Source organism: Falco rusticolus, chromosome 8, assembly GCF_015220075.1.
Source record: "Falco rusticolus isolate bFalRus1 chromosome 8, bFalRus1.pri, whole genome shotgun sequence".
NCBI classification, from domain to species: Eukaryota; Metazoa; Chordata; class Aves; order Falconiformes; family Falconidae; genus Falco; species Falco rusticolus.
The window spans coordinates 46,645,755-46,669,356 of record NC_051194.1 but is presented as its reverse complement, the minus strand read 5'-3'; the positions used below and the strand labels follow the sequence as shown (position 1 = coordinate 46,669,356).

Genomic DNA, 23,602 nt, shown 5'->3' with positions numbered 1-23,602 from the left:
CGGCCGGTGCCCCCGCTCTCTCCCGCCTCTCCGCGGGCGGCCGGGCCGCTGCTGGGGAGCGGGGTGGTGGCGAGCCGGGGCGCAGCTTCGGGTGAGGAGGCCGCCGGTGTGGGGAGGGGCGGCGGAGCCGATCGGTTTTCTCATCTGGCCGGAAAGACAGGCGCCGGGCGCCGCCGGTGAACCCTGCTGCCGGCCTTCGGGCCGCTCCCCGGGCCGCTGGCGGCCGTTCTCGCAAGCTTCAAATGAGGCGCCTGGCCCACCCGCTCCTTGCTCCGTCGCTTGGGAGTCTCGGGGGGGAACAACTAATTGGCCTTGTTAATGAAGGCTTTGCAAAGCATCGGAGCCCCGTAGGATGCTTCCGGACAGAAGCAGCTGAAAATCAATATGGATTTTCATATTTCATTCTCAAAATGGATAAAGTTCAGTAACGTGTTCCGACTGATAGGTTCTAGGCAGGTTGGCAGTAGGTGCTGGGCGATGCTCCTGGGTTTGCTTTGCTGGCTTCTGTGTCCACTGGGCTCGTAGCTGGAGAAGCGTGTAGTCAGTGTGGAAGTTTCTGAGGTCAGTAAATTGTGGGAGAACACGAATCTTTGGTGGAAACTTTGTGAGCAGGACTGGAGATTCAGTTTGGAGCTTGTGTTCTTTGTAATTGTAATCTGAAAATATTTACATAAAATGAAGTTTGCTAAGTTTACAAAAAACCTCATGTAAAGAATGTTCCCTTTTCCTTCAGGAGAAAGGGCTACGTGTCTGTGTGCAAGTTTCTTATGACTTGTGTTGATGTTATGCAGTCTGGAATTTCAGTGTGTCAGTTATTAAAATTTATTTTGGAGACTGATTTTTTTTTTGAGAGCTTTTCGTCTTAAGCCATCAACAACAAGCTTGAAGAAATTTGAGACTGACCTGATAAAAGTGTAATGAGATCATCAAACTATTTTCTCCATCTGGATGAATAGGTTGCTGGATGACTTCTGTAATTGTGCATGATTCATCCCACTTTCAAAACTTTTTCTGCTCTGGTACTCTTATTGTGGCACTCTTGCTTTGCTTTTTCCTAATTGAATTGCATGGTTTTGGGGTAGAGGAGATATTATCAGAAAATTTTTTTTGAGAGGCAGGTAATAAAATTGGTAATAGTGTTTTCTTAAACATCTGCATTAAGTGTTTCTTAATATTTCTGTGGTCTGTTTTAAGCCTAGGGCTAGGAAATGTTGCAGCTGTCATGTATTAAATCAGTGATAATGTTTGTGGAAACAAGTCCAATTGCAGCCATGCTTTGGGGGTGGAAAGGACAGCTCAATGCTAAAGAAATGCAGTGTTCAGAAGGAAAAAGTGCTGAGCAATGATTTGGTGGTTAGAGCATGGGAAGGAAGGAGACTTGTGGAAGTCTTCTTTCTATGAACAGTAGGATAGTAGAGGTAGCTATGTGGAGTGGCAGGTGAGGAGGAACCAGGGGAGTTTGAAGCAGCTGAAGACAATTTTGAGTTTTCATATCAGAAAGAAGAGAAGGAAAGAAAACATCTGAGGTACTCCATAGAAACCATAGAAAATTCTCCATCTCCCAGCTAAGGATTTCATGACTAAACTGTAAATGTGACTCTTATTAAGGGACTGGGGCCATACCTCTTTGGGGAAGGGTTTTGGTAGTGTTACTGACTTGCAAAGCAGCATATGTAAAGGCTGTCAGCATCATAGTTCATGTAAAATTATGCGCACGGTGACACTTGTCAAACCTGTTTCTCTTCCATGTATCTGCCAGATATTTTAAAAAACATATGTAGAGGTAGCAGTGAATGTGTTATTGACAAAGGTCTGTGTCACCAATGGCTCACAGATAACCTATGCCCAAAAGATCTTCTAACACTTCTACTGCAGAGGTTCTCAAACCATGGCCTGAAGGAAAATGGCACACACAAACGCCGTGTGAGCATCTCCTTGTCTCTGTGTGTCCACAGCTGAGAGCTACTGTTGCTTCTAACAACAGTGGCGGTGATTAGAAAACAAACTAGATTTGGAACCTTGTGCTAAGTTTACAAACTTCTTGATTGGCTATTTAACATAGCTTTCATATTGTTTTGCAATAAAGGTACTATCTGTATCTGTAGAAATATTTGCAAAGAAAGTATCTGCTCAGATCTGCTGCAATACCCGTCATGCGGAAACTTGCCTATAACTGCAAAGTGAACAATTGCATAAAATTCTTAGTGTTAGATTGAGTGTTTGAAAAATAAATATTGCTGCTGTTTTATTGAGGTGAGTTGCTATATAGTAGTGATTATTTTGAGAATTTACTTGAATCCAAGGGGTAATTGTGCTTTTTCTGTGGCTCACCTCTTTGTGCCAGTGATTTGGCAGGAGCAGGGCTAATCTGTCCATCTGTTCTAGCTTGGTTTTGGCAGCATTTCAAATTCGGATTTCCTTATCTTTAAGGATTGTTTTTTAAAATCATAGGCTCTGTAGTTCTGGATTCTGAAGTCCTTGATATTCTTAAAGGGTGAAGAGATTACTGTACTATGGTAGCATTTGTGCTACTGAGCCGTGTGTATCCTACATTATATTAATTTGTTCTGACAGCCTCAGACAACTTGGAGGCAAATTTGAATTGAAATGATGTTTCTTTGTCTTATTTTTTGGCCAAAGGTAACTTAATAAGATAAGAATCACTTACATTTCTGCCTAACTGGATCGGTGCTTTGTTTTAGTAAGCCTTGCTGTTTCATTCCAGAGTTAAAAAGGTTTGATCCCTAGTTGAGATTCAGCAGTAGTTTACTGTTGGGGTTGCTATGAACTGATCACTTTTTCATTCACTGGATAAAAAATTGTAAATTAAGTGACTGGAGAGAAATTCTGCCATCCTAAGGTTCAAAGTCAGTTGATTTCAACTACCTGCTGTTGGAGAGCTGCTACACTTTTGATTCCAGAACCAACACCTGAATTGTCAAATTAGTGCTGTTCCAGGTTTGTCTAGGGTGAGCTGTGCAGTGTTTGCACCTTTGGAATTGCTTTAGGGCCATTTGACGTGCTGGTGACTGCATTGTGTATTGTGTGCAGGGGAGACCTGCCAGTGTAGTGCTTTCCTAGAGCAAGTGGAATCTCTTTGAAACTGATTATTTGAACTTAAAACTGATCATACAGAGGAAGAACAGTAGTGTTATTCAATATGTTCTTGTTGATGAGAGCATGAGAAGAAAGTATATTTGTTGGAGATGAACTTTCTTACAAATAGGATATTAATGCTGAATGACTAGAGTGACAACTGAAAAGGGATGTTAAGAGATGCTTATGAGCAGCAGAGGAAATAATTGGAAAACAGTTTCTTAAATAATCCTGCTTAAGTTTTTAAGTTTTTAGAATTGTTTTTCTGCTGGAGAATTTTGGTGACTTTAGTGTAATTTTGTGTTTCCATTTTTGAGGACTATGGTTAAATATTTCCAAAGTAAAAATAAGTTTGGCTGCAGCAAGGCTGATCAGCTGACTTAGGAGATGGCCTACAAAATAGAAGACTGCATTTTAAAATAACATATTGGTAGATAACTAGGCAGTGGCTTTATGCGATGCTTTTGTTCCTTTAAATATTGGAATAAATTTGTGCATCTTGGATTATGCTGTTAGATCACTCCTAAGCACTTAATGCTTCACTTCTAGCTGTGAATTCTTGTAGAAGATTGATAGCTTTGCCAACATTTGTCCACAAAAGAAGATGGGTGGATTACTTTCAAGATGGAGGGTAAGTAAAATTATGTAGCAGTATAATAATCTTTAGTTTGGAAGATGGGAGTACATGGGACATGTTTCTTAATGCCTGTTGGCTGACTGTTAATACCGAATGTTAGTGCTGAACTTTTCCCATTAATATGTCACTTAAAGTCCAGTAGTGAGATACAGTGACCAAAAATATTATCTGCCAGATCGCTAAACTGAAAATGTGTAGCTGTCCTTTATTTCCTTTGCAATACCAGGGCTGGGACTGGTTTGGTTAACAACTTACAGAAATGTTTTAACTCTTTCTGTAAATCTGAAGAGTTTTTTGGTGCTTCATTGGGATAGATACAGCAGCATCTGTGACTTGAAAGATTGATGGCTGTTTCAGGTCAAAATGGATACATTCAGAATATCATTCTGCATCTGTGTTAACAAATATTTTGGTAGCTGTGTGTATCTATGCAAGTCTTCCTAACTGCTTTTATTGGCTTGTATATTATTGAATGGTGTACTGAGTTTGAGGAAGAGGCATGAGGCTTTTAACTACTCTTCTGGCAGGTGCAAGTTGTTAGTCTGGGTTTGCCTTTGCATATTATCAATTGATTTCAGAGCCTTTTGTACAAAACTCCTTTAAAGGCAAAAGTTTAGGTGAAATTCAGTTTCATGTAATAGAAAGAAACTCGCTTTCATGATCATGCGATTTGGGCTATGGTTTTTGAATTTGTGGCCTGAAGGATGGGGGAAGATAATGGCTTTATAGTTCTCAGAACTAAGGAAAGATTCCTAGAAGGTGAATTCCAAGTTGCTTCTAAGGGGAATTTTACTAGAGATGATAATGCTTATTTGCAGTTGCTTATAATTTATTTAGAGCCTGTGTCTTTGTGCGGAATTAACAGTCATAAAAAGTGTAATATATGGGAAGCCCTAACCTGAGAATTTATCTTTGTTTTGCCTATCCTCTCTACTTATCAACTATCTCCTTGTTTTACTTCCCACCCACACATCCGTTATGGCTGTACATGCATTATAGGTTTTAATCTCTTGTGGTGCAGGAGAGGAGCCTTCAGTTAATAACAATACCAACTGTAAAACAGTGATTCATTACAGTACCTTCTATTTGTCACTATTAAAGTAGGAAAGCTTCTTAGCTTTATGTAAAATAGATAATACATTAATCTGTTAAGAATATATCTGTGTTAGGAAGCTGTTAATGTACAGTAATCCTCAAAATACTGACTTTTTTTTAGTGAGATTAACATCTTTGTTCTTTCTCTTGTAAGCAGGCAAAGCCTTCCACTGTAGAAGTATTAGAGAAAATTGATAAGGTAGGTATTTGCTTTTTGGTGTGTTGTTTGCTTTTTGTTTAGAAATACGCATTTTTTGCTGGCTGTGTATTTCTTTCACATTAGGTAAAACACTGTCATGGAATTTAAAATTATTTTGGTAAGTATTCAAGTTGGATGTACTACAGATTTTGAGTTTCAGATGGACTGCTACCTTTTTTCCCCTTAGTCATTTAACAAAAGAACCATAATGTATAACAGATTGTGAGAAACTACAGTTTAAATATTTAGAGAGTCTGAAATGAGAATGAATGTGAAGTTGGCTTGATTACACAATTTAATTATAACTAATGGTTAAACTCCTGTGTAATGGAAAATGTCACTAACGCAAAGTTCCATTCGTCAGGCTCATTAGAAAAGCTTCAATGTATGGTCTTAAGTGTAAGAGTTGTAACTGTAGTAGTAGTAAATAAGGTCAGGGGCAGAGTAACTGAATAGACGGTTCAGTAATCAATTGTGATTTTTAGCTAGCATTTGTGACAGATGTCTGTACTCTATGGGGAAATTAACTGTTTTGAAATATGCTGTTGATATTTTTTGTTTTCCTTTTAATGAAAGTGTGAGTATTCCTATTGTCACTTGAAATGCAGTCAAAATGGTAACATAACAGAGCATTGCTTGATCACTTATTAATATGCCAAAAAGCAACATTCAGATGTCCAGGTTTTCACTCTTGATGTGAGGAGGATACTGAAATGAAAGCATGTGAAGTGACAAAGAGGTTTCAGTAATTTGTTAGTAGAAAAGTATTAAATGAATTTATTAAATATTAGTAGAAAAGTATTAACAGCATTTGAAATTCCACAGGTGCCTGATGAAAGTTTTAGTAAGCAAAGTATGGTTAGTGATTTATCTTATCATAAAGACTGCCATTCATATTAGCATTTTCCTCTTGTCCCAAATACACTAATGCATTACAAAAAGGAAAAAGTGCTGATCTGTAATACTTCTTCCCAATAACGACGTGTTACTACTAGTACAGTGCAAATGGCCCACATCGAAACCTTAGTGTGAAGTATTTATGCTATGAGTTACCTTTGTGCAAATATTGTTTATCAAAAAGCTGCTTGATGTTTCTAATCAAGTATCAAATTGATATGGGTAATTTTAGAAAACAATTAAAGCCAGCTTTGTAAAAATGCCCACTGATTTCACTAAGAAGGTTGAACCCTATTTATTTACAGGAAATACAGACATTAGAAGAATTTAGAGAAAAAAATCAGAGGCTACAGAAACTATGGGTTGGAAGGCTGCTTCTCTACTCTTCAGTTCTTTACCTTATCACCTGCCTAATTGTATATTTCTGGTGTCTTCCTGATGAATGGACAGAAAGGTTGATTATGACACTTCCATTTTTTGCATTTCCATTGATGTAAGTAAATATGTCTTTTTTTCTTTTTCTAACTGCTGTTCTTTTGATAAAAGGAGATGGGAAATACATCTCAGCAGGGGTTTAGGTTTGCTTTTGACAATCCATGAGTTGTCATAACTTTTTTTTCTTGTGAAATAAATCCAAGTAGCTAGGCAGACACTTTCTTTGAAAGAAATGTCTCTTATAGGTCTGGTTTTAGTGTAGAACTAAGTCTTACCATTAAAAGGTATTAGCATCTGAAGTTACTTGGCTTATTAAAATTATTAAAATAATAGACACAGACCTGTATCTGGACACCTGCAATATAAGCAGATGAGCATTATCTTGGGTTTTATGTCTAGTGCTATTTGGGAAAGTAACGCTGCTATATGAAAGTGACCTAAGATACATTGCCTGTATGTAAAATACAGTGTATAAAATTGGGAAAAAAAATACAAGAATGAATGGAGAAACTTACTTTTGCATGTTAGGTGACTGTTAACACAGAAGAACTTGAAAGGTCATCAGCCTAAATATGTTGAGAACTAGTTTTCTGTAATTAGCTGTTTTTCTGGAAAATTGTTGACTGTAGTCTTCAACCAGAAAATATCCTAACATCATTGGGTATTGTATAGTTTTTTTTGTTCCCCTGAGCTGTTTGGCTGCTGATCCTCATGAGTGGCTTTTGTTTTCTAAGACAACTGCTTTTCTAAAAATAAAAAAAATGGGCTCCCACTTCACTAAACTGCTGCTTTCCTGCCTTCCCTTCCCCCAGACTACCAAGGAGGAGAAGCTGCCTACTGAGCATCTTTCCTACCGACAGGGACCACAGTGCATTTGTTAATTTGCTGAAATGAACATCATAGATACTGTCTATTTGTACAGCATCTTTGTATGAAAACATGACTTGTCAGTACCCTAGCTTTAGACTTGAAAGGCAAAGTTGAATGTAAATACTTAAGGTTTTGTGAGTTTGAGTAGTATGGGTCAGCATAACATAACCTGCAAAAAACATCGACTTGAAGATGCTTTTTCTAAGTCATACTGTGCTATGCATAATATACTAATACGCTGCTGCTACAGAATCCTGTGGAGAAGATTCATGGGCAGCAATATCTTGACTGGAAAGGATTAATACAGAAATTAAAGCTCAAATTAATCTTTGGCAGCAATATGAATTGATTTTGTTCTTAAGGACAAGGATTTGAAAGTCCTTGTTGTTAGCATGTGAGGCTTGCTCATGCTAGTAGGGGAAGCCTGTGGGAGAGGAAGTATTACCAGCCTCCCTTCACTTAGGTGTGTTAGGATTAGTGTAGCAATGAAAACTTGTATTCCTGGAGGTGGTGACTTCTAGTGCTGTGGTGTGAATTTTCACATTGGGTTTTTAGTCTCTAGTTTGTCCTTCAATTATTTATTTATTTTTAAAGGTAGGTTTCTGTAAAATTTAAATTGGATATCAGTTTACTAACACTTAGAATTAGACTGTTGTTCTCTTATGATGTGCAACTGTTTTATCTGATTTTTTCTCTTAAGCTTGTTCCCCTTCAGCTTTTTTTGGCAGATATGAATGGCAAGTAACTGCCAGCTTGTCTTTGTTCTCGGTCAAGAGGTGACTCCATGCTGAATGCCTGGTGCCACCCAGTAATAACTCTAGAGATTTTTTCAGTCCTAATCAAACTGGAATATGTCTGCCTTTTCCAGCTTGCAGTCAGTCACCAACTTGTTTGTGCCTTAGGTCATTCCCTTAGGGTCTCAGCAAGTTACTGATGCTGGTAGTGTGAGTTAAGTTCTGGGAATATGTAACATCATTAATTTTAAATGTATATAAAAAAATATTAGCATGTTAGAACGATGCTATTCTTGAAGTGATTTTCTTTTGAATTGGATTGTTTCATCTTGCATGTTCTGATTTTCAGAGAAATATGTTTTTATTTTGTAAAATTGGTTTGAAATGGTCTGCTATTAAACTTTCACCTCAAAGTTCTTAAAGAGAAAATGTTATTTCATGAAGTCCTGCCATATATCTGTTAGCTTAGAATACAGCTTTAGGTAGAATACTCTTTATTAAGCATACAGTAAAAAAAAAGTAATGCTTTTGCCTGTGTAATGTAATCTTTCAAGTGATTCAAACCCTGTAAAACATTTATTTGATACTTTATGAAGAGACACATCTTGCATTGTCTAAGTGGGCAAAGCCACCTGTATTCTTAGAGTAGTTACTACAGCATGCCATTGAATGTAGCATAGAGTTAAACTTCTTTCTCTGTTTTTCTGACCATGAGTAAGTTACTCTCACATTCCATTTGTCTTGTCTCTTACCTAACTCAGGTTTTGTTAATGCTTGAAAGCCTTTTGAACTGGGCATCCATTAAATAAATTCAAAAGATGTTCTTATGAATTAAGCCGAAACGCTATTTGAAATCTTATAGCTTCATATATAGATATATTGAAGTCTTGTATGCTTTCTTAGACTAGCTGTTTTTCAGAGAACCTTTCTAGCCTTTACAATTTTTTTTCTTAAATGAAAGATTGCTGCTTTGGGCTTTATTATATAGTGCTTGGTACTGGGACTGTTTTGGATAAGATGTTTGAAAGAGCTTGAAGTATGAGATTTGCCACTTGGCTTAGATTGAATAACTTGCCAGGAGAAGTGTCAACTTCATAATTACAAGCAATTCTAATTTTTAAATCAAATGAAGTCCTGGTGACTGCAGAGAGACCTTTCAGATATAAAATAGTCATAGATCAGTTTATCTTAAGCACAGATAAACTGCTGCATTGTTTGAGCTGAGTCAGCTGAAAACCTACAGAAACTTGAGTGGATTCAGAGCTCTTTAAAATTGCCAGCAGTCAGGTCAGTTAACCCTACCTGAGAGAGCATTTGTACGATAGCTGTACCTTGTGGTCTTTGTTGGTATTGAATTCTTCCGACTAATCTCCTGGGTCTTAATTTTGGGCCTTAGCTGGTAAGCTTGTGTTTCGGGATATCATGCATCATAAATCTATTAAATAAGAAATGATGAGTAAGTAATTTTCAGCTAGCTGCCCATACCTTAATTTTTAAAAAGGTCCCGCTGAACATTTTAGCAAGCAATGATGTTACTTGCTGCTGCTTGCTTAGTATTTCTACCTATAGTAAGTAATACTTGGTTAAATTTTAATAGGAGGATTTTATTTAGAGCAGTGTTGGTAAGATACTAATTTAATTCTTAATTTTCTGTATAAATAGTGTTTGAAGACTTCTGTTTTTTGTATTTGCAAAGTTAAATCATCTGGTAAGTCTTCTGTTTGCTAAATGACTTCAGAAATGGTTACTGTAATATATTTTAACTAATATTCTTCTTTTTGTTTTAAAGAATCTGGTTTATAAGAACACTGCTCATTTTTTTCTTTTCCAAAAGGACAGAGAGGAATAGTAAGTATTTTTTTCTGTTGTTTTTTACAATATGGAACAATATGGGAATGATGCTTGCTCTGAAATTGTAAATATTTTTGATAATTTGGCTTCCAGGAAGAGAAGAGTAGCCCTTTGGTTGATGCTAAAATGGGTAGTAGTAGCTAGACTATTTCTCTAATGCACAGTTCTTGAAAGAACAGGAAGGAAACAGCTTAATCTTCCACTTCACTTATAAAACTGTGGTAACTTTCTGCTGTCTTTGCATGTCTCAAAGTGTAATGGAATAAAATGTAGTGTAGGAGTGAGGGAAAGGAAATATAAACAATAGTAGTACTTCCCTTTAATACTTGCATCTTGCAAGTATTCCAGCAGTCTTAACCTGCTATCTTTATGTATAAGAGAAGAGATTTATAGCATAAATGTTTAATTTGTCAAGACAGATTTTTCTCTCCTGAGTTCTGCAAAGCATGCTTCTGTTTTCCTGAGAGGAAAAGGGATATGCATGTGGTTTTTTTTGTGGTTTTGAGCACGAAGGAAAATTTGAAGGTATGTAACAAAACCAAAAAGTAATGCAGATGTTCAACTATATATGTATATAAAGTGGTTAAAGAACATGCAGATTCATTCTAATGCAGAATTTAAAACTGTATCTGTGGCACTTACCTGCAGTAGTTAGAATTCATTTGAGACTTTCTTTGAAAGCAGTCCAGCCTGTAACAATATCTCATGGTGATGTGAGCAATAATACAGGAAAACCTCAATGTTGTACTATGTTTTATGACTTGAAGAACAACATGATGTATTTAATTTGTGACAGCTTAGGAGTTAAACATCACTTTTGGAATTTTTCTTAAACTTAATGTTTGCATTTGAAATGCAAGCATAGGACATACATTTTTATGTAGAAATAAAATTGTCCATATACTCTGTGGTGCTGTGTGATTAATTTCTAAGGTGAATATATATTTGCATTTCATGGCTGAATAAGGAAAAAATGTACGTATGTTTTTCTAGTTTGCTTAAATGTCTTTATTGCTGGTTTTAGCATACAAGGAAGTCTAGCGCTTTTGTTGAATCTATGTGTGACAGGTTTTAGTAGATGTTAGAACATGCCAAGAGAAATTGCTTGTGCATTGTTCCACAGATCAGGTGCAAACAAAGTGTTTTACCTGAAAGATAGAAGTCCTGTATTTGGAAAAGAGAAATCAAATGTGCGGTTCAAAAGTTACAGCAGGAAAGCAGAAGAAAATGTAGCTCAGAGTAAACTGGCAAATGAGTGGCTCAAAGCTAGCCTTTTATTCTGGTTTAAGATAATAGAACACATTGAGTCATTTGAGATGATTATTTAATACTGTAAAGCTCTATACTGGATAACCAGCATACACCAGTTTTGGGAACCATGCTCTGAATGAGGAAAATTCCTGGTGAGACGCTAGGAAAGGTGATGTAGAGACATTACGGAATTTCACATTTTAAGACTGGCTGGTGAACAACTGTTGAGGAAGATTTAGGCTATCAGTCCCAAAGTGTGGGGAAAATGAATGAGGTATCTTGCAGGTATTGACTTCTTTAGTATGAATTCTTTTTTTTTGTCAGTTTAATTAGGATTAGATGTATTGGTTTCTTGAGAGTACTTTGCAGTAATTGCCATTTATTTGGCTATGTTTGAAGGGGCAGGTGTTTCATGAGGTTCTTGTTGAATACAGGAGGTAAAGTGATCAGAAACAAATGCCCACGTTTAAACTAATTGCATTGCTTTGTGGGAGGCTATGCTTGAAGATGTATGTTCTAGGCATTTCTGTACCAAAAGCAGCTTCTAAGTGTTAACAGCTGACTGTATTGTGCTATTTGTTTGGCTGCATGATACCATACTGCATTGCAGTGCATTTCAAGGTGTTAATCTGTGTGATGCTAATGAGAGGCAGTGTTGTAACATAAATGTAAAATTTGGTGAGGAGGTACCTTATTAATTTGAAGATGCACTATTCCTGGAACTGTCTATCTTCTGTGGTCCGGCCCAGTGCTAAATATGTTTGTGTTCTGTGTCCTATTCATCTTAACTAATAAGGGATTGTTGTAGCTTCCCTTTCATTGCATAAACTTCCAAATATGTACATGCCTAGTTTTAGCATTTTGTACATTTTGTAGTGGCTTATTCTATCAAAATGGGTTTCTGCGTTCTGGAAAAGTTCAAATAATTGTTCCCTTAATTTCAAGTAACAGTAGTGTTCCTGAAGTAGTATAAAAAAGTGTGTATAGCATACTTAAATATTTTTTTGTATCTTTATTTATAAATGTTTGGTGGGTTTTGATATTGTTTGCTGTAGTTCTCTGAAGCTTTTTCTTTTTTTGAAAACTGAAAAATGTGTAGAAATAGCTATATCTTGAAGGTAGCTGCTTGTCTCTAGTAGAGCTGAGAAGAGGAAAAAGTTGTAAAACTTTTTGTTAAACTCTTGTTGTGAAGAGCATGGTAGAAATGAATTTAAGAGAATATCTTCTATATTAGGCGATGGTTTATTACGGTGAGTTTTCCATGAGTTCCAAGCTGCAAGCATTGACTTAAAGGAAAATTCCTCATGCATTTGACCTTTCTTTCCCTTCCTTTTAGAGAGGTTAGTTTTAACAGTCTCTTAACATTTAGTAGTAAAATGGCCTTCTGGTAGCTTTCTTTACAAAACTGTTTTTTTTGCTGAAGCTTGAAAGTATTGAAAGTGTGGAATAGATTGAGATTTGAAGCTCAGATTTGACCTGGCATTTGAAACTAGTGTGTGTTAAGAGGCTTATGTGAAATACTGAAGCCAGTAAATCTGGTACTCAGATATATTAATATTTAGACCTCAAGCTTTTTTCTGTAGTTTGGCTCATGAGATTAAGTGTATTTGGTCCATTGTTGTACCAGTTTTAATGTAAAGGTCAAAGCAGGGCACTGGATAGAATTGGTTTGCTTAATGAGGAAATGGTACATAAAACTTTTTAATAGTTATAACTGTAAAGTGATAAGTGGGCTATAATTTATAAGCAGTTTAGCATTTAAAAAGATTTACTTCCACATAAAAACTTTGGTTATTTTACAGGAAGTTTACTAATGTAGGGTTGGTAGTGGTCAGTGCATAATTCTTCCTGATCTCACAGGGTGAAGTCAATGTTTAGAATGTGCTGAAATTCTCTTCTTTTGTATTTGAAAAGTAATGTATGATGTCTTTCTTTTAGATGATGCACTGGAAGATTTAAAATCTCAAAAGAAGAAAATAGTAAGTAAAACTTCAGGAAAAGCTAGTTGTTTTGGTCCACTGAGGTGGTTTTACGTTTGTGCAAGTTGAGTTTGATTGTAATGTATAGATGAAGAGCAGAGGGAGGGAAGTTAAACTATTGCAATTTCTTTTTTTTTTTTTGTACATTTTCTAGTAGCACACAAGGTTTTCCTTACCCCAAAACTACAAAGGATTGCTTGGATATGAGAATAAATTGTCTCCTTGTAGTCTACCTTAAGCCTACTGTTTTAGTGTTGCTAGATCTATGTGAAGTGATTCTGTTTTGTCAGAAAATGAAAATGTATGCTTTAACCTACTCATTACTGACTACTTTCACGTTAGGATCATAAAGTATTAAATGTTGCACTGATTTAAGAACATAGAGTGCAAATACAATAGTTACTCTATTACTTAATGTCTTATTCATAAATAGCAAAAAGGGCTTCCATCTTGTCTGGAGTCACTCTTTCATCAAGAAAGAGATTACTGTTTATATCTTGAATGCACTTATTTCCCATGCTCCTCCATCGTATTTTTGTACTACGTATTTCTTCCATGACGCTCTTTCCTCTAAAAAATTTGTCATGTATCAGTCCTGTCAGTTGTCTTGAGGCCAAGTATTTTGTGAGCTGTGAGGTTGAGTTAACAGTGGAAAACTGGTGTATGCCAGCTGTTTGCTTCAACTGGATCAGCGTAATCTCAGTAAGACAAATTCAGGAGGGAAAACGTTCCAAGTTTTGGATAACTTGCACTCTTTGTGAAGTTTGTAAAACTGAAAGCTGCTTCCTTTCTATGTAACCATTCCATAAGGGAGTTCTCTGTTAACTTACTTTGTTGACTTCATCTCCTGCCTTGCAAGGCAAAACTTAAAAACTGCCACCACAAAACCACAAAAGAACCCCAACCAACCAAAACCCAAACACCACACTCCTGCCAACAAAACAGCCCCTCCCCCAAAAAACTCCAAAGATTATATTATGAGGCTTTATTGTTAACGAGTTTCCCAAAGTGTTCATTTCATGCCTTCTGGTTTTTGCTGTGGTAGCTAAATTAATAGAAAACCCAGAACAAAGCTACTAAAAAGCAGCCAGGTAGGAATCTGGTGTTATGTGGCCTTTACAGGGGAAACAGATTTCACTGATCTTCTCTGTTTTGTATCACTTCTAAAATGTAGCTGTAAAAATAATAAGCTGTAACTTAATTGTTATTGCCCTTTGGTAAAGAGGATTTGATGATGTTTATATCTGCTAATCCTTTATTAAGGAATCTATTAAAAGGAAGTGTTCTTGGTTGGAGAGGTGGTAAAGAGGGGTTGGAGAGGCTTACATTTTCCGAGAATTAAATAAATGATGAAATATAACAACTATGTTTTTATTTTATGAAAACTGCTTAACTGAAATTAGTTAATCACCAATTTACATAGTCATTGGGTAGCTTTGGAGAGAAAGTTCTTGGAATAGAAAAAGCGCAATAGAGGAAAAAACAGTTTTTGGTATCTTAAAGTAAAGCTTTCATTTTAGTTTAAGTTTATTTTTCTGTAATCATGTAAATCTTCATATTTATTCTAGAAGAACTAGTAATGCTGAATTTTTGTGAGAAGCACTTTAGAGAAAAGGCGTTGAATAAAAGATTAGTCAGGAAAAAGCTGGTTTATAAGGGGGAGACTTTTACTTTAAGAATTGATGCAGTTGAAACAAGATGTAAATATGTATTTTGCATATGCAAAAAAAATCAAAATAACATATTGTAGAAGAGCAGCCAGTAGTTAAAAATTAAACTACCACATGAATACTTTGTGAACAATATAAAAATTATAGTATAACTGGAGAGTTTAAACCTGGAAATATGAATTACCATTAGTATATATGCATGCCAGACTTCTAAATAGGATTAGTAAAACAGTTCTGAGAAGTCCAGTAACCTGTGACTCAGCTATTTTGTCAGTCTGAGGGGAATTAGTCCATGATTATCTCTTGATCATATGGGTGCCTGGATCATAGCAAGGAACCAGAAACAGAAGACATACTCAACAAGAGGTTGCAGTAAGTGCAGTGTTAGTTTTAACTCAGAAGATTGACTAGGGAGTTTCATCATAATTTAAAGGTATTCAATTAAGCATTAAAATGAGATCATCATACATGAAACCTAGCATGCTGAAATGAGCTGAAAGTAGATGCAAGTAATGAGACAGAATATAATTTATATTTTAGATAAAAACACTCAAAAATTGCATTCTGTAATAATTTGGTTTTGATAATGTTCAGATTTGATTTTGTTTTGGATTAACTTCCTTCAGACTATCTGTGGCCACATACAATTATAGCAACACCTACTTTTTAGTAAAACAAAACAAAAACCTTCATTAAGTAAAATAATGGGAAGGGGGGAGGGAGGGGATTTGTTTCCCTGTTAGATTCTGATTTGCTACTGAGTGTGCAAATAGGATTAATTACCAAGATATTTGTTGTGATCCTCAAAATATCTGGGATAAGTAAATTATGTTTTTCCTGTGTATTTGTAATGCAAACTTCTAGGCACTGTCGGCCTGCCACAACAGCTATGGTTTTTCACTTCACTGCAGCTCAGCTACCCCATTGCTGGAAAAATCTTAAATTGCAGACATTGTTTTGAAAAATGTTACAGTACTTGTGTTTTAAAGGGATGTAGTCCACCTTTTCCCTAGTGACATTACTTATGAGCTGAAGGGTACCTATAACGGAGTAAGCTCATCTACTAGGTACGATGCCCTGGTGGCTGAGCAGTGAGCTGCTCAATAGAACTTCAGTTCTGTTCAAAAGGCTTCAGTCTTGGGTGGCATAATCACATGGATATTCATGTGGGTAAAATACCTGACAAATAGAAATACAGATACTTCATCTAGAAATGCCCATTAATGTTGTCTGTCTTCTACTTTGTCTCAAGGTTTGTGTAATACTTATTTTCCACAGAACTGACTACACTACTTTTCCTAGTGAATGTCTTTTAAAACATGTGGGGTGTTTATTTATGGATTTGGGTTAGGGATTATGTTCATTAGCTCTAATTAAGGCATTACTTCAAGACACAACTTTTTTTCTCTCCTTGATTGTAAGGGATGCTCTGGTTGTGTTCGTGACTGTGTAGCTCTAATTTTGGCCTTAGAGTTCTCTGTTAATGAGGATGTCAGCCCTTAAGCCTGAATGTGTATAGATGAGCAAGTTCAGAGGGTTAAGCATATTAAAGCAAGGGTACAGGACTCATATTAATCTGCTGCAAGTGGGAATTAGTGGAGACTTTACCTGGAGCAGCAGTCTTAAAGATGGGATAATTCTTAGCCCGAGGACAGAGTTGTGAACGTAGTATAGTAATTACTTTGCTCATGTCAGAATTAAACTTAGTTGAAGTTTGCTCAGTTGTAATACAACATTAGACTTGAAAAACTTCCTAGCCATTTCAGGTAAGAATTTATGAAGCTGTATCTGTTAATTTTCCAAGTAAGAAGTCTGATTTCAGGGATGACTTGCAGTTATGTTAATAATGGAAAAAATGCAGCATATGAATTTTGTTACTTAAAATAACTACTGTTTAATGAACTTCATACCTTGAGCCTTCCAGGCATAGAAGACTAGATAGTTTGATAACCTTCAGTATGTGACAAAACCTCTGCTAGGAGTTGGTTGTTGTATAAGCCCAGTCTTGTCTACCCTGTATATGCTAGGGTACTGCAGATGTGCAATTGGAAGCTCAAAATATGGTTAGAAATTGTATTTTCTGAACGATCAAATGAGGTATTTCTTCAATGTAGTGTTCACACAAAAGAGTTACTTTGGTTGTTTTACTGTTTGCATGGATCTGTCCAGTGTATACTTGATTATTGTGGCTTAAACAATTTATGTCCTGTTTTAAGGAAACTTTAGCTGTGTGTACTGGCTTATCTTAACATGGTAGACCAAAATGAATCCTGTGGCTTTGTGTGAACCTAAAGAAATAACTTCTTCATAGTTGGGTTCAGCATACCAAGTAATTCAATTTAAGAACTCACACAGCATTATGGCACGTAAGTAGTTTGCACCATGCCAATACTTAAGACCTCCAGTTGCTAAATTTCACAAGAAGCTTAAAATACATTACTCGTATTACTTTTCAGTATAGGCAACTGATAGTGTTGCTACAGGAATTCTGTTTGGTTGCCGGTTGGAGAGGAGGCCATCCATGCAATTATTCATAGGAGAGAATGTGGTATATAACCATGCTTCTTTATTAGGATGTGGTTAATTCCATGAAAAAAGTTTGAAAAATCCATGATTAGGCTGGTATTAACTTTCGTAGAGACTTCACTTGTGATCCTGGTTACTCAGTATTTAAGGCTGCTGATAATAACAGACTATGAATTAGACCTTGGCAGAAAGTAGAAATGTTTTTGTGAGAAGAGTTTTGGATCTTGAAGAGTATATTATGAAAAAGAGCAGTAGGTGTCAAGCAATTTGCTGCATTAGTGAGCCAGTGCTCAGCACTAGGTAACCTTCCCAAGGTAATGCTTCAGGATGAGGAATACACCAGAAGTCAGTATGTTGATTTGCATTGAACAAGTAGTCCACAAGCCAGTTTCTTCTGCTATGCTTACTTAGGCCCTTACTTGCTTCTGGTAACTATGCTTCTAGTAATTATGCTAATTTGTTCAAAAGGTAAATTTTGACCTGTTTGATTCCTTAGTATTTAGTATTGTCAGCCAAAATTCAATTGGTTTTTAGAAAAATAAGTCCTAGAAGGAGAACCATGAGAACTATGAGTGTGCTTTTAGAAATCTTGACTATTTCTGTACATTGTCAAGAAACTTGTGGTCAGTTGTGAAACTTAATTCTTGTTCAGATTTAGCTTTACTGGAATTATAAAGCTGTATATGAATTTCAAAATATGAAGAGTAACTTGTTGAATCATCTAATAACTATATAATGTGAAAATAACTTTGACATCTGAATCTTGTGATGAGAGCTAAATTTTTCCCTTTCATGATAATGTTACTATTTTTGCAAAACTTGTATATCCACAAATAACTACCATATTATCTAATATTGAAATGTAAGAAGTGTGTCAGATAAGGAAAGTGTCAAGTGATGGTGGAGCCTTCCAGGTTTTTTTTCTTCCGAAAGGTCACTTTGTCCTGCAGAATGTTATTTCTCATTTTCCTGTGTGGCTACAAAGACAATTGCATGCATGAATGTTCAGTAATGTAAAGTGGCATTTTTTATTTTGATATGGGGGCCAGATATTGACACTGACTGTTAACACTTCCCCACTTGGCAGCCTCACCTCACTAACCTTACCCCTTCATATAAAGGTCTGCCTTATGGTTTTCACTTTTATAAGCAATAAATAATTTATTTTTCCTATTAGACTCTTAATTCTGATCTTACTGCAGTGTGTGGCATTTGTTTTACGAAGTTAGTGGGTTAACTCCAAAGTCCTGCTGAAATACAAGTTTAGGAAATTGATTTTTACTTCCCTTTTCACTCCCTTTTGTTTCAACAGTCCTTAATTAACAGCCTGGATAGTGTTCCTTGCCTTAAACTTCAGGTAGTGTGTAGGAGTGAGTGTTTAATGGATACTGTGTATCCATTAAAATGAGCGAATTTTATTTAGCTTCTGAGGTCTGTCTAAAGGTAAAAACCCTTACAAGGTCTGTATATGCAGAACAGCTGAAACTTTAGTTTCTCACTAGCTAAATGATGGTGTAAAAGTCATGTTAACTTGCACCATTTGTTATTTTAGTAGTGATAAATGAGTTTGAGAGAACTTAATTTTTTGACCACTGACCTTTTCAGTTTTGCAGTTTATGCCAACAGCAAACTTAAGAACAAACAGACCCCTCACTTTTAGCTAAACATGGCCATTAGTCAGCATATTTGGGACAAAAGGTCTGTTTAAGATAACTGTAAAATGCATTGTAATTTCTATACATATTAGCTATTTGTCATAACTTTAAAGTGGAGATAGTTGAAGTTAAGCTTCTTCTGATGTTGGCTGTTAATCACTAAAATGATACTTTACTACTGATTACTTTTTTAATTAAGCCCATGTATTAGCTATAAAGCCACTTGAGTGCATTGTAAATAAAATGCTGTAATAATGAAGTGCTTTAATTACACTCCCTAAAGTATGCATAGTTCTCAGTAATTTTTTTATTTAAATTCTTAACATGTTCCTTTTTTCTGAGAAGTGGTTTGAATCGCTGTAAAGATGGAGATTCAGCCTTTAAAGGCATTTCAGCAAATTCCATGGCTGTTCTCTAGTTAGTGAGTTTTCACAGCATTTGCAGCAAGCTAATTGCTTCTGCTAATAAATAATCTAAAATCGATGCTGACAGCAGTTAATTGGCACAGAGACTTTATTCTGTAAAGCACTTGGCTAACGACCTTCCTTAAATTAATAGCATTAAGTGCTATGAGGAAATAAATCTAAGGAATTGCCTGTCATTCGCTTGTCATGTCTAATAACTTCCAATAATGATGGCTGATAGATTTTTGCACATTCCATTATTGAAGTTGGTGCATGTAATTATTCTCCTCATTATATGTAAACAATTAGCAATATTTGGTGTTTCCTTGCAATAAAGCTGTTAAATACAAGTAGCCCATTAGTTAAGAAAGTATTTTTGAAAGCAAAATTTCATTTCTGTTGAATACAGAAAATCTGCAGGTATCTGAACTTGCTTGAACAAGGGTTCATTGGACTGAGCTTCACCTTTTGGTAACATTGATAAGTTGCTTGTAAGTGGGAGGATATGAGGGGAAAATACTTTGAAGAATTCTGTATTGATGTGTGAAACCTTTTGTTTCCAGCTTGAGGAAGTAATGGAGAAGGAAACTTACAAGACTGCTAAATTAATCCTTGAAAGGTTTGATCCGGGATCAAGTGCAAAGGTGAGACTCTTGGTATTGATAGTGATTTAATATGAAAGATACTATGGAGCCAAACAGTTGGATAATGTTATTTATAATTAATTGGCAGGAGGCTGAACTGCCATCTGCTGGAACATCTGCAACCCCAAGACCTGGACAAGGTAATTGCCCTGTAAAACAGCTGCTCTTTAGCATAGACACTCATCTTTCATAGCGATTTCCACTTCAGAAGTCTCTCTGTGATAAAACTTGTAGATCAGTTGACCTTTATTTAGGGTTAATAGACTGTTTATTAGACTATGCCCATTACTGTTCTGTATTTTTCAGATCTATTACTAAAGTCTGATGCTTTTCTAGACAGCAGGATCATAGAACCATAGCATGGTTTGGGTTGGAAGGAACCTTAAAGATCACCTAGTTCCAACCCCCCATGCCTGCCATGGGCAGGGATGCCTTCCACTAGACCAGATTGCTCAAAGCACCTTCCAGCCTGACCTTGAACAATCTTCCAGGGATGGGGCGTTCATGGCTTCTCTGGGTAGCCTGTTCCAGTGCCTCATCGCCCTCACAGTAGAGAATTTATTCCTTATGTCTAATCAAATCTACTGTCTTTCCGTTTAAAGCCATTACCCCATGTCCTGTCACTCCATGCCCTTGTAAAAGGCCTCTCTCCAGCTTTCTTGCAGTTCCCCTTGAAGTACTGGAAGGCTGCAGTAAGGTCTCCCTGGAGCCTTCTCTTCTGCAGGCCAAACAACCCCAGCTCTCTCAGCCTGTCTTCATAGAGAGGGGCTCCAGCCCTCTGATCATCTTTGTGGCCCCCCTCTGGACTCGCTCTGGTGTTTAACAGTGCTTGATGATAAAGTAGCCAGAAAATTAATTTCTTGTGGCACGCTTGAAATTTTTCTACAATACTAAGGTGCTTTCAAATCTTATGTAATGTTCATTGACTTAGCTTTTCAATTCTGTTCCTACTTCTGGCTAGTTAGAGCATTCCTAATACAATGCTTAAAATACTTTTATATGGTGGATGGAGAGATTCCACAAAGGTAGGGCAGAAACTGGATATTTTGTAGGTGCAAAGAATGGACAGTTCTTTACCAGTTTGATGTTCCATTTAAAGATGCTATTGAAAAAAATAAAAGTAATAGAAAAAACTTGCATGTGTTTCAAGAAAGTGGTGTATTTATATTGCGCACACAGGTTTCAAGACTGAAAAGATATTTTTCCCCCACTCTCCCAGTAGAATGCTTGTATTAAAAATATGGACTATAAATTAAAAATTATATGCAGAAAAACTACTGTAAGTTTTTTGTAAAGCTGAGTATAATATGCTGTAGTTAAACTAAAAATGCTAGTATTAACACAGTATAATAAAGGCTACCTTGTTTTACAATGCTGAAGGTACCTACAAAGCTCTGTTGCAAAGAGTGAGTATTAGTTTGTTGTTATAACCAATTTAGACCTTTAGGAGCTGGTGCTCAAATTAAACTGCACTGTCTGATGTGCATAATTTCACATAAAATAGATGAGTGCTTCAGAGCGTGTATTGGAACTGTCAACTTTGTGTCAAATTCATGTGAGTGACCAAACTTTTATTTGTCTTTTTGTTCTTGGAGTGCTGGTTTGGATGTGTGCAGAGCATGGATTTATTAACAAAGGTGTTCATAAGCTGCGTGGTCAAATCCACAGTTTTCTTCTTTTTGTGTAGTTTCAAATGGCCATAAAAATATTTTTAAACCACCTTTTCTTGTTGACGTTGACAGTGGGTAGTTGCAGTGCAGTATGTTAGCAGTAAAGCTCTTTTATCTCTTCCTGGGCACAACAGCTTTTTCTGAAGTTTGCTCCTTACCTGTCTCTCCCATCATTCTGTTTCTGCAGTATTCATAGATTTTTAAGGCTGAAGGGCCATTCTGACACTCTCTTTTGTTTTCTCAGCTCATGGGTGGTTGCCAAGAATTTTCCGTCATACCTGTTTAGATAGTCTTTTTTTTAAACTCTTCCTGTTCATCGTTCTCTTTTGAGATATGTTAGCAATCATTCCAGAAGCAGGGTGACAGATCTGGTTGTAGAATGCAAGTAATGGTGACCAGGGGATGAAACTGCCTAGAAATGTGTGTTTCTATATAGAGATATAGAGATAACTAGCTGTAAATTAAATAGACAATGAGAAGTCTTTAGTCACCTTGGCTTTATTAAGATATATCACCAGCATTTTTGAAGCTCCCAAGGAGTTACACAACGGTTCTCTTCCCCGCTGCCCAGCCTGTTTAAGTAGTGATGGTGACAAGTGAGTTGCTCAGTCTCTGTTAGTTAACAAGTCTTGTGTATGTTTGGGTTTACAAAACACAGTGCACGTGCTTTTGGTATAGGGTTCTACGTTAGTCAAAAGCAGGTTAGTTGGATCCAGCCTGTGGAGTGTTGTGTTGATTTTTGATTTGACTGTTAATAGAAAGGCTATAAAGGACAGATTCTGAGAGAATTAGAAGTATTTCTGAGAGCCAGCCGCTATAGGCTGTGGTCTGTATTAATAAGTGGTATAATAGGAGTAGATCTGTACAGTGAAAGTTGTTGCTGAGGCATTTGCCTACACTGTATGTGTTTAGGGGATTTTACTTAGGGCTAGCTGTAAACTGGTTCCATGTTTAGTTTCATTTGAGAAGAATGTAAGTGCTGTTCTCTGAGATGTTGTGGTGTAAACCAGAGACCTCTTAAGTGAGGACACAACCGAGAGAATGTAAAGTACACCTCTGATTCAAACATCATTCAGCTTCTTTGGGTGCATCCACATTAAAGTAAGCAATTTACTTTATCCTGAATAAAAGTGCAATTTAGCTTTGGAAAGGATTTTGGAAAATAAATTTTGTAAGCTATCACAGCTTAGTTGGATTCAATGATCTTAAGGATCTTTTCCAACCTAAATGATTCTATGATTCTATATAATTTTGTTCATATACAGCAAAACTTCCTTTCCTCTCATTTTTCCAATTTTTGAATTAGAATTCCAACATTGAACTTGGAATTAGTGGTGATTTTTATCCATGTGAAAGTGGATATGCAAACTATTATATTTTGTAGATGCAGTATGGTTCAGGAGGGACACTCTGTTTGCCTTTAGCTTGTGAAATTGTGGAGACTTATTTTTTAAATAACCTGTTCTTGGTACATGCGGTAATAATTTCAGTTTTTCGCTATTAAAAATCTACTAGCTTATTGCTAATATCTGCCCAAACCAAATACTAGCTTCTGTTCTGTGCAGTATATAACTTATTGTAACTAGATGACACCTTAATGTGGTTGTGGTGTAATTTGGTGTATGTGGTAGAGTTACAGTGATTTGGAATGATAAAATATCAAGTGAACAAGTTAATATTAAAACAAGTTAATATTAAAGCTTCCTTGATCTTCCCTTTGCTCACTTTGGATGCAAACTAGCCAGGCAGCAGAACTCATTATCTTGAGCTCTGTAATTGACCCTTTTTGAAGAGAGGGTAAATAATGACCAATGTGTAATCAGATTGGACAGTGTTGCGTATGAGGCAGCTGATGAAAGGTTAGTTGGTATGGTTTTGGCTTACCAGTTGAAAAGGAAATTTGTACGTCATACTAATTAGTACAAAGACTTCATCAGCATTGTATAATAGTTGGTTCTTAGAAAAAACAACTGGTAGTGCCCCAATTTG

At 36.3% G+C, this 23,602-nt stretch overlaps 1 protein-coding gene across 6 annotated transcripts in view; it reads left to right on the top strand.

Moving 5' to 3' along the window:
- Window positions 1-23,602, top strand: part of LNPK (lunapark, ER junction formation factor) — a 55,203-nt gene that overhangs the window by 232 nt on the left and 31,369 nt on the right. For 5 of the 6 annotated variants that reach the window (XR_005105745.1, XR_005105746.1, XM_037397385.1 and 2 more), the window contains exons 2-8: window positions 3,646-3,727; window positions 4,983-5,027; window positions 6,230-6,417; window positions 9,753-9,811; window positions 13,004-13,044; window positions 19,863-19,943; window positions 20,032-20,083. Coding sequence is in view for 4 of the 6 variants with exons in the window: in XM_037397385.1 (XP_037253282.1) it covers window positions 3,701-3,727; window positions 4,983-5,027; window positions 6,230-6,417; window positions 9,753-9,811; window positions 13,004-13,044; window positions 19,863-19,943; window positions 20,032-20,083 (493 nt within the window). In the remaining 2 variants the exon portion in view is untranslated. The remainder of the gene's footprint in view (window positions 1-3,645; window positions 3,728-4,982; window positions 5,028-6,229; window positions 6,418-9,752; window positions 9,812-13,003; window positions 13,045-19,862; window positions 19,944-20,031; window positions 20,084-23,602) is intronic. The other variant, XM_037397384.1, reaches the window with a different exon arrangement.